Raw genomic sequence first — 15123 nt, 5'->3', positions numbered from 1 at the left:
TCAACCAATCTCCTTCTAATGGACATTTGGGTCATTCCAGTCTTGCTATTACAATTAGTGTGGTAGTTACAATAATTTATTCAACATTTCCTTACTGGTGGGCATTTAAGATATCTCCAGTTTATTATTATTATTACTTTGTTTTAAAAAGTTGATGAAATAATTACCTTTGTATATAAAGATATCCAGGAATGCTAAGAGAATAGAGAGTTCCCAAAGTGAATCACGGGGTATGTATGATATGTGTATTTTTGATTTTTAGAAATTTTCACAGAACTTGGCATATTCTTTTTCTTTTTAAGTTACAGTAAATTACATTCCCATGAGCAATGTATGACAGTTCTCATTCCTCACATCCTCTCCAACACTGGATAGTCACCCCTTCTAATTTTTGCTAATATGACAAGTGAAAATAAAATCTAATTGTCCTTTAAACTTGCATTCCCTGGCTACTAATGAGATTAAGCATCTCTACATATTTAGTGGTCACTGAGATTTAGTTTTCTAGGACTTGCCTACTTCTGTCATTTGCACATGACTGGGTTTTCTTTTTCATACTAGAATAGAGTAAAAGATGAAACCCTTTTGACTATTTCTTGAGGTTAAAGTATGATCCGGCCCAGAAGTTTCCCTAATTTTCGTATGTTCTAACCAAATCAAAACTTAAATCTTTCCATAATCCACCCCCACCCCCCCAAAAAAGGGAAAAGAGAAAAGTGTGGTACTGCATATATGTCCATGAGGACAGGGACTTGTTCACCTGGCACATTCAAATGACTGAAGACCAGGGACCTTGCATAACCTTCCTCTAGGGCTTTTATACATCTCTGAACTGATGGAAATCCCAATAATCACAGACTGAGTTTCCTGTTGCCTCAGTGGGATGGGGCTTAGAGTCAGATTAATTGTATTGAGAAAAAATAGTGACTTTTCTTACACCCCAGAGCTTGGAGTAAAATTCATACATGCCACACATCCAAGGAAATGTTTCAAAAAATAATATTTGGGGAGGGAGGACTAGAACTAGAAGGAAAACCTTAGTCTAACTGGAAGAAGAATCCCACTCATGGATCCCAAGATAAGATTAAATAAGAAAATGTGGGCAAATTATGAGAAACCAGAATATGAGAGTATTAGGACTTAAGAAAGTTTTGACTTTGGGATGAAACAAGTGGGGCCCCAAAGGGTTTTGTGTTCAAAAGCAACTAAGTATTTGCTATGAAGTTATTTTTCATCATCTCAGCAAGAAGGGATCAGATGCAAGACTTAAACCTATGTGTATAAAACAGATTTTGCAATTTCTCAATATGGAGTTTAGAAAAAGATTTGTCATCTCCCACTCCAGATCTCATCCTACACAATATACTATGAGATACACTACTCTTGACTTGTGAAATAATTGAGTTTTAGAATTATGAGGTTCTGAATATTAAAAATATAAGTATAAATTAAATAAATCAACATTAACAGCTGCTTAACAGTGATAAAATATATTTTTATTTACTTCGTTGAGTCAGAGGGTCGTAAAAAAAATTATTGCTAAAGTAGATACCAGGCAAACAGAACGGTGCTTTAGAAGTCCAGTTACCTTCGAGTTTATTTAAACTAAGAGAAAAAGGTCATAATGTTTTCATGCAATACATACTTCGTTCTTTAAATAACAATTCTGACAAATAACAGAAAGAATTAAGGAATGCTGTATTTGTGATCCATACAAAACACCAACATTTTGGGTTATACATAATTTAAAGAAATGTCCCAAACACTTTTCAAAATACTGTAGTAGCCAATGCATAGAGGCATGCCTTAGGTGGCCATAGGAATGCAGTTTAGAAAATAAAGAAAAAAATCACACTGTAACTACTCAATTTCTTCAAAATCACTGAGCAAGAAAAGCAACAATGAACTTCCATACTGATTTTACATAACTTCAATACAGTACCTTGACTTAAATCCAAGAGCAAAAGTTAAGCCTCTCCTCCTCTATTTTTGGTAAACAACTGCATGGTAAACTTAGATGACATTTCCCCCGGATTTTACCTGGGAGTGGCCTTTTAAATTTTTTATTTAAAAGAGGGCAGGTTTGGCACTTTTATACTGATGTCACCAATGTTAATATTTCTTGGGATCTCAGGAAGATTCATATTCTTTACAGCTGATACAGCACGGGCTGGAGCTCCCGCTAAGCCAGCCTGTATACAGAAGCAAATAAAAGAAAAAGAAAATGTACAGCTCAGGTGTAGCCCATCAAAAAACACTAAAACTGGAGGACAATGATAAAAGAGTTTCATAAAACAAGCTTAGAGACCAGATGGTAGTTTGAATTGGTATGGAATGGTTACTTTGAAATACTAATCTATAAAGAGAAAACAGGTGACACCCTAAAAAATACAGTGAATACATGCAATGATAACAATGTAAAGATTTAATTACAAATTAACCTGTACTACGGAAACATCACACACAATATTCAAATGACAAAGCTAGATCTTCACCTATATTTTGATTTAACTGACTTATGATATAAGCATAAAGCATATTTTACATTAGTTTCCTTATTAGACATCTCTTGCAACAACTGTGATAGATTTGGGGTTTTTGCTTTTCAACTGTCATTTATTATTAATATATGCTGTGAAATAAAAACTGAAAGTAATAAATCATGTTCGTTTAGTTTCTTAGGGCTAAACCCTTAAAACATTTCAAAACAATGAAGTTTTTAAAAATTATTTTTTAAAATTGTAGAGGCTCTTTTAAACTTTTCTAGGAAAGTTCTAGGACATTAAAAAAAAAAATCAGGCTTTTAAAGTGAAGCCTCAGGACTTCCCTGGTGGTCCAGTGGTTAAGACTTTGCCTTCCAATGCAGGGGGCGTGGGTTTGATCCCTGGTGGGGGAGCTAAGATCCCACATGCCTCGCAGCCAAAAAACCAAAACATAAAACAGAAGCAATATTGTAACAAATTCAATAAAGATTAAAAAAAAAAAATAAAGTGAAGCCTCAATCCAAAGGGCTAAGCTAAGATCCCACATGCCTCGCAGCCAAAAAACCAAAACATAAAACAGAAGCAATATTGTAACAAATTCAATAAAGATTAAAAAAAAAAAATAAAGTGAAGCCTCAATCCAAAGAGAATGGTTCTGCCTAAAAATGAAACTGCATTAAGAGGATCAATCCAACCCTTCAATGAATTAGTAAAAATATAATGATTAAAAAAATTTTGTCACATAAAGTAGATTCAACATATGTTCAGTTTACAATATACAAATTTAGAGAAAGAACAGCATAAATGCAAAAGGTAGGATATATATAAATAAATGAATTCTAAAATTTCCAATACCATTAGTGTACAATATTTGGCTTTCATCTTAGTTGGAAAATTTATAAGTTGTGAAATAATTTTGAGAGAAAATATGCTTAAAAATAAAGAAAAATGGGGCTTCCCTGGTGGCGCAGTGGTTGAGAGTCTGCCTGCCGATGCAGGGGACACGGGTTCGTGCCCCGGTCCGGGAAGATCCCACATGCTGCGGAGTGGCTGGGCCCACGAGCCATGGCCGCTGAGCCTGCGCGTCGGGAGCCTGTGCTCCGCAACGGGAGAGGCCACAACAGTTGAGAGGCCCGCATACCGCAAAAAAAAAATAATAATAATAATAAAGAAAGAAAGAAAAATGCATATATATCACTTTTCTCAAATAGCTACATCAACAGTCTTCATATTTTTATGATTTAATTTATATACCAATTAGATTTCATCAATTTTTATTCAGGTTATGTAATAAAGCCAACAAACACATGTGAATTCAGTGTCATACATTATCTTGCACAAAAGCAATTAAGTAACAAAAACAAATCTTCTACTTTGCTTAGATTACATATATGAGACAGTGTCCATGTAATCAGAAAGATTAGTTTTAGTGTCCCTTTTTGTAATTTAGTTTTTTTCTCTCATGTAATCCTACCTCTTTTGTTAATTAAAAAAAAAATAATAATAAAGCTGTTACCTGAGAAAAATCTTGACTGATACAAAATAGGCCAGTGTAAACTATTTGCTGAATAAAGGATACAAACATTGTTAAGCAATGAAATAAAAGCCATAGATTATCAAGTTAGAATTGGAAATAATAGAAAAATCAGTAAAATAGTATTTAATAATATATAGTCCACACAGGCAATGATAAGGGTGATATGGATGAAAAACTCCATACCCAATTAAAGACTGAACAGGTTTGGAGAATTCAATTTTTATAATTTAATGGAGTGTAGTCGTTTTTGATGTATAACTAAAAATTTGACTGACCTCTACATTTATACCTACCTGAAGCAATGCAGTTTTTGTTATACCCCACCTCTCTCCAACTGCCCCCAAAAGATGTTGGAGATATAGATGAATATTACTTAGGGTAGCATGAATCATATTCAAAAGGATCTTTAACTTGATCTTTTCAAGTTCAGTGTTTAGCTCCCAAAATTTAGAATGGTTTAGGATCAGAGAAGACTCTAATTCAAAGAGCTTCCTTTTGCTAGGAAGTATGTTGTTTGCCAAGGGAACAAAAATTATTTTACAAACTTACAGATAACCTGGAACTAAGTATCATTTTTCCAGTAGAAGGATTTTATAATTTTTCTAATTAAAAAATCAATTTGCCACTATTGCTACTTTGGAATTTCTATACAGGGTGCTAATTATGAGTAGGCTATAGAAAAGTAATGACAAGGTATTTAACTATAAACATTTTAAAAGGCATGAATTATTAGAGGATTTTATTATTGAGAAAAAGAGAGAAAAGGTAGGGTGTGCATGTGTGTGTCCGTCTGTTTTACTGGATGCTATGGTTAACATTTATAAGTAGTAAAAATACTTTTTTTAGTATTAAATGTCATTGTCAAGAAGCCTTCTTTTCCATAATACCCTGTACCATGAGCAGCTAAACTAAAGAATAAAACTTCATCCTGTTAAATGTCATTAGATTAAGTCGTTTCTTTGTGACCACAGATGGTGTTGACTGTTAGCTGCTAATGAGAATACATAAAGTCAATATAGCAATTGATTCCAATAGCATACATGTGCCAAATTCATATTATGTAAAACCAAAAGAAGTTTCTAAGTCAACAAACTACAATTTCTCTAAACATAAGCAGCAAGCCATAGACATGCAAAGGATGGTAACTACTCAGAACACGCAAATGAATCAAGAGAATCAAATTATTTCTCAAGCACGTTCAATACTTTTGTGTAGTTATGTCACAAATTTAAATGATAGTAAATTTAAAAATTGTAATGTGTACTTCAATTAAGTTTTAATTAAACTAACATTTTAAGAAATCAGATTCTGTAGAATATAAAATGTAAAGAAAAATATGAGAAGGACTGTTGATCGCTATTCAGGTGCTTAAATGAGCTGTCAATGTTTATATACAAAAACTCAGGGCTTAAAAAAAAAAAAGACTTCACGTCACTCAGGTAGTTAACACCAGAACTGCTATAAAACACATTTCAGTTTCAGACTTCCATGAACGTGAAGTCTGAAACATTTTTATTAAAGAATAAAATGTAAAAGAGGTAATTTGCCATTAGGAAATCAGTTTGCCAACACAAAGGTATAAAGGAATTTTCATCTTAGTTAAGATTTTTCTTTAGTAGGATATACTCAAAACAAGATAACTTTTATTAAACACAATTTTTTTGAACACTAAAATTTACAGAAATTAAGTTTACCTGACTCGTTAGTGCTATGTACAATTTAAAATGTAAAAAATAAGATACTTCTGACAGTACAGCATAGTTCTTATAGATTTAAGATTACACAGTTGACATAAAGGAGAAATAAAAAGAATGAAACCCTACTGGAGAAATAACTTGTTTCCATCTATGTTGTTATACTTGAGCACCACCATGGCAGGTAAACTGCAGCAACTCCACTAACAAAAACAAATACATGAATCCAAAGCAGTTAAGAGTATGAATCGGATGGAAGAATGAAGTACAGCATATAAAAGAATGGTCATGTTTTCTCTCCCATGAGATTAAATAAATTAACAGAATTAAGAGAAAGAAAACAAAATGAAGTCTGCAAGTATACCAAAATGAGGCCAAACAGAAGACTTATACAGACATACTCTCAGAAATTTCAAGCACTTGAATCACAAAGATAGTAATGGATGGATATGATTTGTTTTTGATTTTGTTTTTAAATTGCCAGACCCAAAAATAAACAAAATATGTGCAAGCGAAACTGAAAAAGCAGCATTACTAAAATATATTTCAAAGAATCTGAAGACTCCCTTTTCCTCATGCAATAAGCAATTAGCTTTCTCCAAGGGAAAAGGAAAGAACCTAGATATTTACTTCATCTAACACATAAAATATCCTACCATCTTAAAATATTTTTTCAAGCTTGATATATAGCATAATAAGATGGTAGTTGAAATAATTTGTACATACTAAAACCTTTACCCACCCATCCTGCTGGAAGTTGCTATATGCACATTCATAATTTTGACCTAACAGCAAAGTGAAAGAACATCAACATTAATAAACACAGTATTAAATGGTTTCAGACTCAAAATCATTAACAAAATAATGGCAGATTTTGAAAGCATGCTTTGAGCAGAATAGAAAATGTCAATATTTTAATTTCTGAATTTAAGGCAGAATAACTTTTAAGCTGGGGATAGGCCTTGCTATTTGCTTTAAAGGCAGTGCTTTAATACTGCAATTATAAACAGATTAGAAATGCTGATGACAGTCCTCTAGTAAGCAAGAACTATGGCATTTTATGAAAATTTTTATCAAAATGAGAATATTTAAAATTTTTTAAACCTTTCAGTACTAGTCATTTTATGTAATCTTAAATTACAGTTTTAATTTCTAGCATAGGATTTACCTGTGTGAAATAAATATAGCAGACCGATGTCATTTATGGATTTAATATAAATAGTTTTGACCCTCACAAGTGACCTCAAAGGTCCTCATCATAATTTTGAATAAGAGAGTAACTGTATGTCAAAGTAGAGGGGCAGAACCAACTCACAAGCTGACTTTCCAACATCTGTATCTTAGGGCCGCTCTTCTTGTTCTCTATTCTTTGAAAGTAGATACTTGATTAAAAAAAAAAAAGCAAATTACTAGTTCTAGTGATGGAAGTTATAAGACCTAAGTGATTGATGGTTCTTTGGTAGAAAAAGCAATTTAACATAAATTAAAGACTGGAACATAGAAACTGGCAGTGATTGAGATCAATGGAGTAAATGAGACCATTACATATTTTCTATACCCAGGATAAAGTAATACAGATCCAGGGTCCAAAAGTGGTGTCCCTAGCTTCATGATACCTAGCCCACTAACTCGGGATAAGAAATTGTAAAGCTACCTGTATGTTGCTGCTTCTTAAACACATCCAGAAAGTAGTAATTTAGTGTCTAAAAAGCAATGCCAAATTCCCAGTGGCATTTTTCTAATTACTAAAGTGGTTAATCTAACTTGTTAAGTTTATACATTTTTTCCTTGCATGGCACTCAATAAAGTAGTTTCATTTTGAAATTTTTAAATGGAAGTATATGAAAATTTTCATTTTCTTGAAATGGTTTTGTACAAAAAAGGTGTTCAGCACCATCTCTACATGGAAATGTTTAAAGAGTAATTCACACAGATAACTTATGGTGTGAAAAATGCACAGGAACTAGCAGACAAAATTTAGTTTTGTACAGCTAGGAGTCTATTTAAAACATTTCCAATTTTTGCCAATATGCTTTGCAAAAATTTTCAGGGTTTACAATACCTTATTGAGTCTTACTATGATATGTTTGGATATCAGAAGGTTGCTACAGTGAAAATACATTTTATTTTGGTCAATATATTTAATTCCATGTTTTAGAGTATTTATTTCTATTTTAGAAGATTTCTGATCTTACTTTTTGTTGGCTACTTCTAATATTCACCTGTTAGTCAAAACTGCAAAAGCAATTAAGACTTTGGAACTGAAAACCATTAGGTCGGGGGAAGGGGACTATTTAACAGTCACTGTTCTAAGCCTTTAGGGGTTCCCACTTTGTATGCTAATCTCTAAAGGTTCAGCTTTTGGTTTTTAAATTCACAGCTTCCAAAACCCAGCATACAATTTTATGTTAGAATCCTAATTTAGAAACATGGGGGAAAAAAATCTGTGAGTTAAATTAAGGTTCTGCCATATGATGCTAAAAATAAACTCTGATTTACATACAAAGTAAATTGTCATTTCTACAAATGTAATTTGTCAGTTAAATGACAATGTTTAAAAAAAAAAGAACAAAAAAACTTAAACTTTCCTTTTACAATGCAGGCACACAAAACAGAACAAACATGACATCAATGATATACTAGTAAAATACACTAAGTCCAATAAAAGATGAATAAACTACAAGGAGAAACTAGAATGGAAAATAGGCTACGGGACTATATGGGTTCATTAACACAAAGAATTTTTGAGTCTGGCCTAAATAATTAATTGCCTTTGACATCATTTTGCTTTCCCTTTGTTAAAATACATTTTTCTCAAAGTCAGCAATACCTTGTCTACCTGTCCTGTCTGGGAGATTGAAAGATAAAGGTCTGTAAGAGAGAAGAATGGAAAGAGCTAGAAAGATCAGGATGTTCGGAAAAAAGAGGACTGACTTTTAAAAAGTAGTGACTAAATTCAGACCCATTTATTCATCTTGAAAATCACATGAAATACATAAAGGCTAACAAGTCTCCCCAACCCCACCCCTCTACCTCCACCCCCAGGGAGTCCTTTTACTCCTAGGCAGATTCCTGAGTGCCTCTTAATACTTCCCCCAAATCCCACCAACCTCCCAGCTTAAATCCTCCTTTCCCAAGATCCCAATGTTATAGTAAACCATTTATCTATCAAAGCAGGATAGATGAAAATATATTCAGAGCATATCTTTGCTTCTCGTCTCTTTAAAGATCTGGGTGATCTTTGCTTCTACCTGTCTAGGTAATGGGAATTAAACTGGTTCACTTTTGACTGTTACCAGAAATATACTACTTTTAAGATAAAATAATAAATCTTTGATTTCTGACAAAGTAAAGGCGACTCGATACATCCATGTTATATTTTAAAAGCTGTATCTTAATTATATCCAGGCTTCTTAAAAGATAAATGATATTCTAAACATTACTTAAATTAATTTTTAAAACATGATAAACAGGTCTTTTCATCAGTCATGGTATTCTGAACTTTAAGATTTGCTTTGTAGCTTTTTGCTTACATAATACATTTTAACTAAAATTTTGTAAGAGCAAAATTAATAAAAGCTTATAGCTTGCTCTCAAATAATTTTGGATTATTCTGCAGTCATATATTTGGTAGATATAACCAGTTTAAATAACATGGAAAAGGAAACCATATGAAAACTCTTGACATTTCACTGCGTCTGGAATAAAGCTGGTAGCCTTCCAAACATACTTAAAATATATGAAAATTGCTGAAAAATTACATAAAATCAACATTATTTCAACACAATTTCTTAAAGTATGATCAGAACTATATGGCTTCACCGTGACTCAAAATCCTACTTTATGAGGAAAATATTAGCAGACATCACATATAGAGAAACACTCGATAAACATATGTTAGTTTATCCATCAGATTTAAAACATACTTTTTGTGTAAAGGAGAAAAAGAAAAACTAATTTGGTAGCAGATAACAATTGATTATACATGTTAAAAGACAATCAGTGGATGAAAAACAAATATTCACCAGTATTCAAAACCATTTTAAATAGCATGTTTAAATAGCATGTTTCTGCTAAAGGACTTTAAGTTATAATGTTCTTATAACTATTTCCACTAAAAATGTAAATTCTTTATTTTACTGATCTTTATAGATAAAAAAAACTGGCTCATTAACAAAGTTTTACTGGACAATCAAAAAGCAAATATCCATTATGCAATTATTACAGGTCCTTCATGACTTCTGTCAATATTATATATAGCAAACCTAAGGAGGAAAAGGTGGGCAGGCGGGAAGAAGGGCACCACCAATGGAAAGGAGTTAAATACCTGGAAATGTGATAATTCCAGACAAGAGGTCGATATATTTTTACAGATGATTACATGGAATTCACAAATCACCACATATCCACTCATTTTACACTAATTATTAATGGATTGTATCACTGTCTGTCTCTTGGCATTTAAAACCTATAACCATATAGTTTTGTAAAGCAAGGTTTAACAGAAATAAATTTCAAGTTATCATTTTAAGACTTTAAAAACTATAGCTTAGAGTTTATGGTAAACCTTTTGCCATATTGAACAATACACTGCAAGCCAACTCTACTAAATAATATTCTTAGCCCTTTTCCTTGTCCTAAAACAAAATTTTCTCTATTAATCTTAGTTTGTTTTCCCTTTTCAAAAACCAGTATTTTAAAAATTGGCTGTAGAACACACTAAATATAAACAATTACTTAAAAAGAGCCATAATTTTAAGTTCTTCCCCATTACAACCCTCTCCTTTGGGAAACCAAGGAGGATGATAACTTGAGATAAGGAGAAATGAAGGACTATTTTAATGTAAAACAGAACATTGGAAAATGTTTTTATACAAAACTTCAACTGTTTCTAATCCTCAGATTTCAGATTTATCCACCATCCTGTGTTTCATTCCATTCCAATAAGCACAGCATTTTAAGCTGATCTTTTGAAGAGCCAACAAGATAAAAATTCTTCAGAACTCACCTGTTGTAAATTAATGCTAGCATATTTTTAATATCTTTCTGCTTTTATAGTAATATTTACTTTAGACCAACCAAATAACTGTACTAATAATTATAAATAAAATTAGTTTTCTGCATTATGACTATAAATACCAAAGGTAAGAGTATCCTCAAACATGTGTAGTATTGAATGAGATATCAAGACTATTCATCTTTCTAAATTTCTGTATAGCAATAAGAAACAACCAAAATCATGTAAACTTGAGAGGCTCAGCTACAGCACCTGTTACTGATATTCAGCCTTGTTATTGAGGCAAGAGTCATACAATTCTAAAGTAGAGTTTTACAAAAGGCTAAACTGCTGGTTGGTCCTCATTCACTCAATTTAGCAGCACAAAGTTAGCTGTATATAACTAACCAAATCTTTCTCTTCTAGAATGCAATAAAAGCAAATCTTTCTCTTCTAGAATGCAATTCTCTTCTAAAATCCAATAAATGATACATGTATCATTATATGGAATGTATGATTTAGCTAACTTGTCAGTGACCTTTGGGAAGGATCCAGAATTAAAAGATCAGAGCACTGCATTTCTTTTTTTCAATGTGCACTCAGGCCTACTAAGCACCCATTATAACATTACTTCCTTATGAGAATTCCATTTTCTCCCCTTTCCTTTTGCAGAAATAGTTTTATAAAACACTAAATTTATATATCTTTAGAAAACCAGTTCTAAGACTTCCTTGATAATTAATGACTACAGTTTAATAACAAATATTGATTGCATTATTCATAATTTCTTTTTTAAGCAACAAGAATTGGGAATTTTATTCATTGCCCAAAGCAATTACAACTGTGGCTAAAAGAATACACAAAACTATTTGGTGGATAGTGGTCACAGAACATTTAACATACTAAAATGTGTATATTCCACTTCTTTTTAAAATTGAATAAGCATACCAGCTGTACCTAAAGGGTGATACTGAAGGACAAACAGTGAAAGCTACAAATCATGCATAATTCATGATCATGCTTACTACCTTCATTAACTAAAGCACTTTCCATTCTTACCTCAGATTTCTCCAGTTTATTTTGTGCATCAATTTGTGTAACAATCTCATTCATGTTGGTCTCCAACACCATTCCCCCCATCACCATTTCTGCAAGAATATTGTGAACCTAAAGAAAGAAAACTCACTATAAGAATGTTTCATGATCCCAGTAATTTTTCTTTCAAAAACTGCTGTTGTACGAGCTGTAAAATAAAAATAATTTGGAGTGAAGACTCATAATACACTTATGTCACTACTGTGAAGCCTTAGGCAATTGTATAAACCTCTTTAAATCTTAGTTTAATGAGCTGTAAAACAGAGATAATAATAGTATCTCCTTCATAGACTGATGAAAAGATTAAGTGAGGTCAGTGACCATGGAAGTGCCCAAAACAAAGTAAACAATCAATAAACATTAGCTACCATTATAGTATCAGGATTAATGCTAAAAAAAAAAAGACCTATAAGGGCCTTTTATACCTGATTCTTAGTAATTATTAAGTTGTTTTAAGCTCAAGGTATTCAATTGAGGCTATGTGGCATTCCTACAAGCTCTAGATTTAAAATGAAGTAAAAATTTCTTTATATTATAAGTACTTTAATAATGCTTTTACCCCAAAGCCCTCTCTATATATCTAATTACTCAGATTTTTTATGATCAAATACATCTTACAATGACAAAAAACAACATTTTCCACTGGGGAGAAAAACTATAACCCAGGTGTTTGGTCATAAGGTATTTACTGGATCAAAAATCACCAAGTCAACGCTGGAGTGTCACAGAACAGTATACTGTGCTATAATTTTTAAAAAATAATGTGGCAGCATTAAGAATGGAGACTCTGAAACTAGATAGGTATAAATACTGACTCTATCACTTATTGGTTGTATACCCTTCAGAAGTTAGTTACTTGACCTCTCTGTTACCTTATTTGTAAAAGAGAGGTAGAAATAGTATGGGTACCTCATAGAATTATCATAAGGATTAAATAAATCCAAGTGAAGCACCTAATAGGTGCTTAAAAAAAAAACCTAATAGGTTTTTTAAACAAAAACTTTTAAAAATTAAATATATAATTATACTGTTCGATTTTCATTCCTTTTTAAGATTTCATGCAAATGTACTCATGATTTTTAAAATACCCTATTATTTATTAATGTTTCATTTTGGAAAGATGGACACCTCACATACCAATTTTGAAGAATTACAGAAATTACTTTTCCTTAGTAAACAAAACCAGAAGCTACAATTGTTTTAAATAGTGCTAAATATCATCACTTCTACTACTATCTTTTCTGTTACTAGATACCATTTATTAAAGCTCTGTTTTGATGCTGCACTTACAGTATCTGATTTAATTCTCACATTAACCTTTGTTACAGCTGAGAGAATAAACCAGCTTACTCAAGACACATAAGCTAATATGTGGCAAATCAATGACTCAAACCTAAATCTGTGTGATCCAAGTCCAATACTTCTGTTAACAATAATAAATGAAATTGATACAGCAAATCATAATCTATGAAAATTCAATTTAAGGTCAAGAAGATAACTAGGTGATAAAATAAAATTACCTTATAATAGCTAATAGGTACTATATGCATAAAAAGTGTTCAGAAAGAAAGGCCATGGCCAGGGGACAGAGATTCATTAAAACTTCTGTCTTAGCAGTGGAAATTCCTCTTTTCTTTTTAAAACAAGTGTAACAACTCCACCACCCCCGTTTTGCTCAGGCTTTCTTATGGGTTCATCCCTACGTATACATTGTACTATTGCCTTTCGAAACATCTCAGAACACAAGCACTAGATTGGTGGAAACTACAGATTTCAGTAATACTGAAATATCTACCAGCTTTAGAGGTAACAAAATATGAGCAGCCTACAAATGTGGGTCGTATGTAAGAAATTCTAAGAAATGTATGTAAATTTGTCCTTAAAGTAAAAATAATTCCTATGAAAGCCAGTTCAGATCCAGAAGAGACAGAAAATACAATTGAAGGGCCTGTGAGCTAAATTCTTAAACATAATCTCACTTATTATAAAGATAATAAATGCCTAAAGAGTGTATTCTCAGTGAGGAGGTACAATACGTTATGTAGAAATTTAAGGAGAGGGCTTCCCTCGTGGCACAGTGGTTAAGAATCCGCTTGCCAATACAGGGGACACGGGTTCGAGCCCTGGTCCGGGAAGATCCCACATGCCGCAGAGCAGCTAAGCCTGTGTACCACAACTACTGAGCCTGCAAGCCACAACTACTGAGCCTGTATGCCACAACTACTGAAGCCTGCATGCCTAGAGCCCATGCTCCACAACAAAGAGAAGCCACCACAATGAGATGCCCACACACTGCAACGAAGAGTAGGCCCTGCTCGCTGCAACTAGAGAAAGCCTGCACACAGCAACGAAGACCCAACGCAGCCAAAAATAAATAAATAAAATAAATTTAAATAAATAAATAAGAAATTTAAGGAGATAAACAGCATGGGAATGAGAACTATTAATTGGAAGGCTACTCCAATACTATTCAGGTTATGGTGTCCAAAGCAAGGTATGTCACATGAGGAGGGGAAATTAAGAAGGTGAACATGTCTATTGATAGAAAAATTCATGTTCCAAGAATTGAGAAGAATTTTTGGCAGACTTAATAAGAGAAAGAGGATGATAAAGCTCTGCTTTTAGCTTAGCCCTAACTCATATGGTTGACATATTTCAGTATTTTGTTTTATAAATTTTACTTAAAACAGATTTTTATGGAAATAAAAGAGTAACAATATGCTTATAATACAACTCATCTACTAAACTGCTTTGATGTTCACCTAAAAGTTCAATGAGTTTTCACTCTCTCTTATGAATTTTTATAAGTATTTAAGTGTTAAAAAAGTGGCAAATATCACACTAACAGTGTATTTTTGCCTTTTTCTTCTGGACATAGACCGTAACTTCTAAATTTCATTTTAATTTTTTTAAAATCACAATATAAGCCATACAGAAACATATATAAAAATAGTCTCTACCATCCTCTGCTTCTGTTACTAGGTCCCTCTAAAGATAATCACAGTTAATTGTATCTTATATATCCTTCTAGAAAACTTGTTATGCATATACTTGTTGTATGTGTGTGTGTATATATCTAATGTACACAAATGAGATCACATTGTACACATTATTCCCACAGTTCTACAAGAAAATAAAGATTGAATTGTCGGTGCTTTGTGACCACCTAGAGGGGTGGGATAGGGAGGGTGGGAGGGAGGGAGACACAAGAGGGAAGAGATATGGGGATATATGTATATGTATAACTGATTCACTTTGTTATAAAGCAGAAACTAACACACCATTGTAAAGCAATTATACTCCAATAACGATGTTAAA

At 32.5% G+C, this 15123-nt stretch overlaps 1 protein-coding gene across 1 annotated transcript in view; it reads right to left on the bottom strand.

Moving 5' to 3' along the window:
* Positions 1–1474: 1474 nt before the first annotated feature.
* The window catches only part of AP3S1 (adaptor related protein complex 3 subunit sigma 1), a 71578-nt gene continuing 57929 nt past the window's right edge, over positions 1475–15123 (bottom strand). The window contains exons 5-6 of the mRNA XM_007451217.1: positions 11770–11877; positions 1475–2192 (exon numbers count right to left, since the gene is read on the bottom strand). Coding sequence (XP_007451279.1) covers positions 2064–2192; positions 11770–11877 — 237 coding nt within the window. The 3' untranslated portion in view covers positions 1475–2063. The remainder of the gene's footprint in view (positions 2193–11769; positions 11878–15123) is intronic.

This window comes from Lipotes vexillifer, unplaced genomic scaffold (assembly GCF_000442215.2).
Source record: "Lipotes vexillifer unplaced genomic scaffold, Lipotes_vexillifer_v1.1 scaffold91, whole genome shotgun sequence".
In the NCBI taxonomy this organism is placed as follows: domain Eukaryota; kingdom Metazoa; phylum Chordata; class Mammalia; order Artiodactyla; family Lipotidae; genus Lipotes; species Lipotes vexillifer.
Note: the sequence above shows the minus strand (reverse complement) of the source record. Positions and strands in the feature narration are given on the sequence as shown.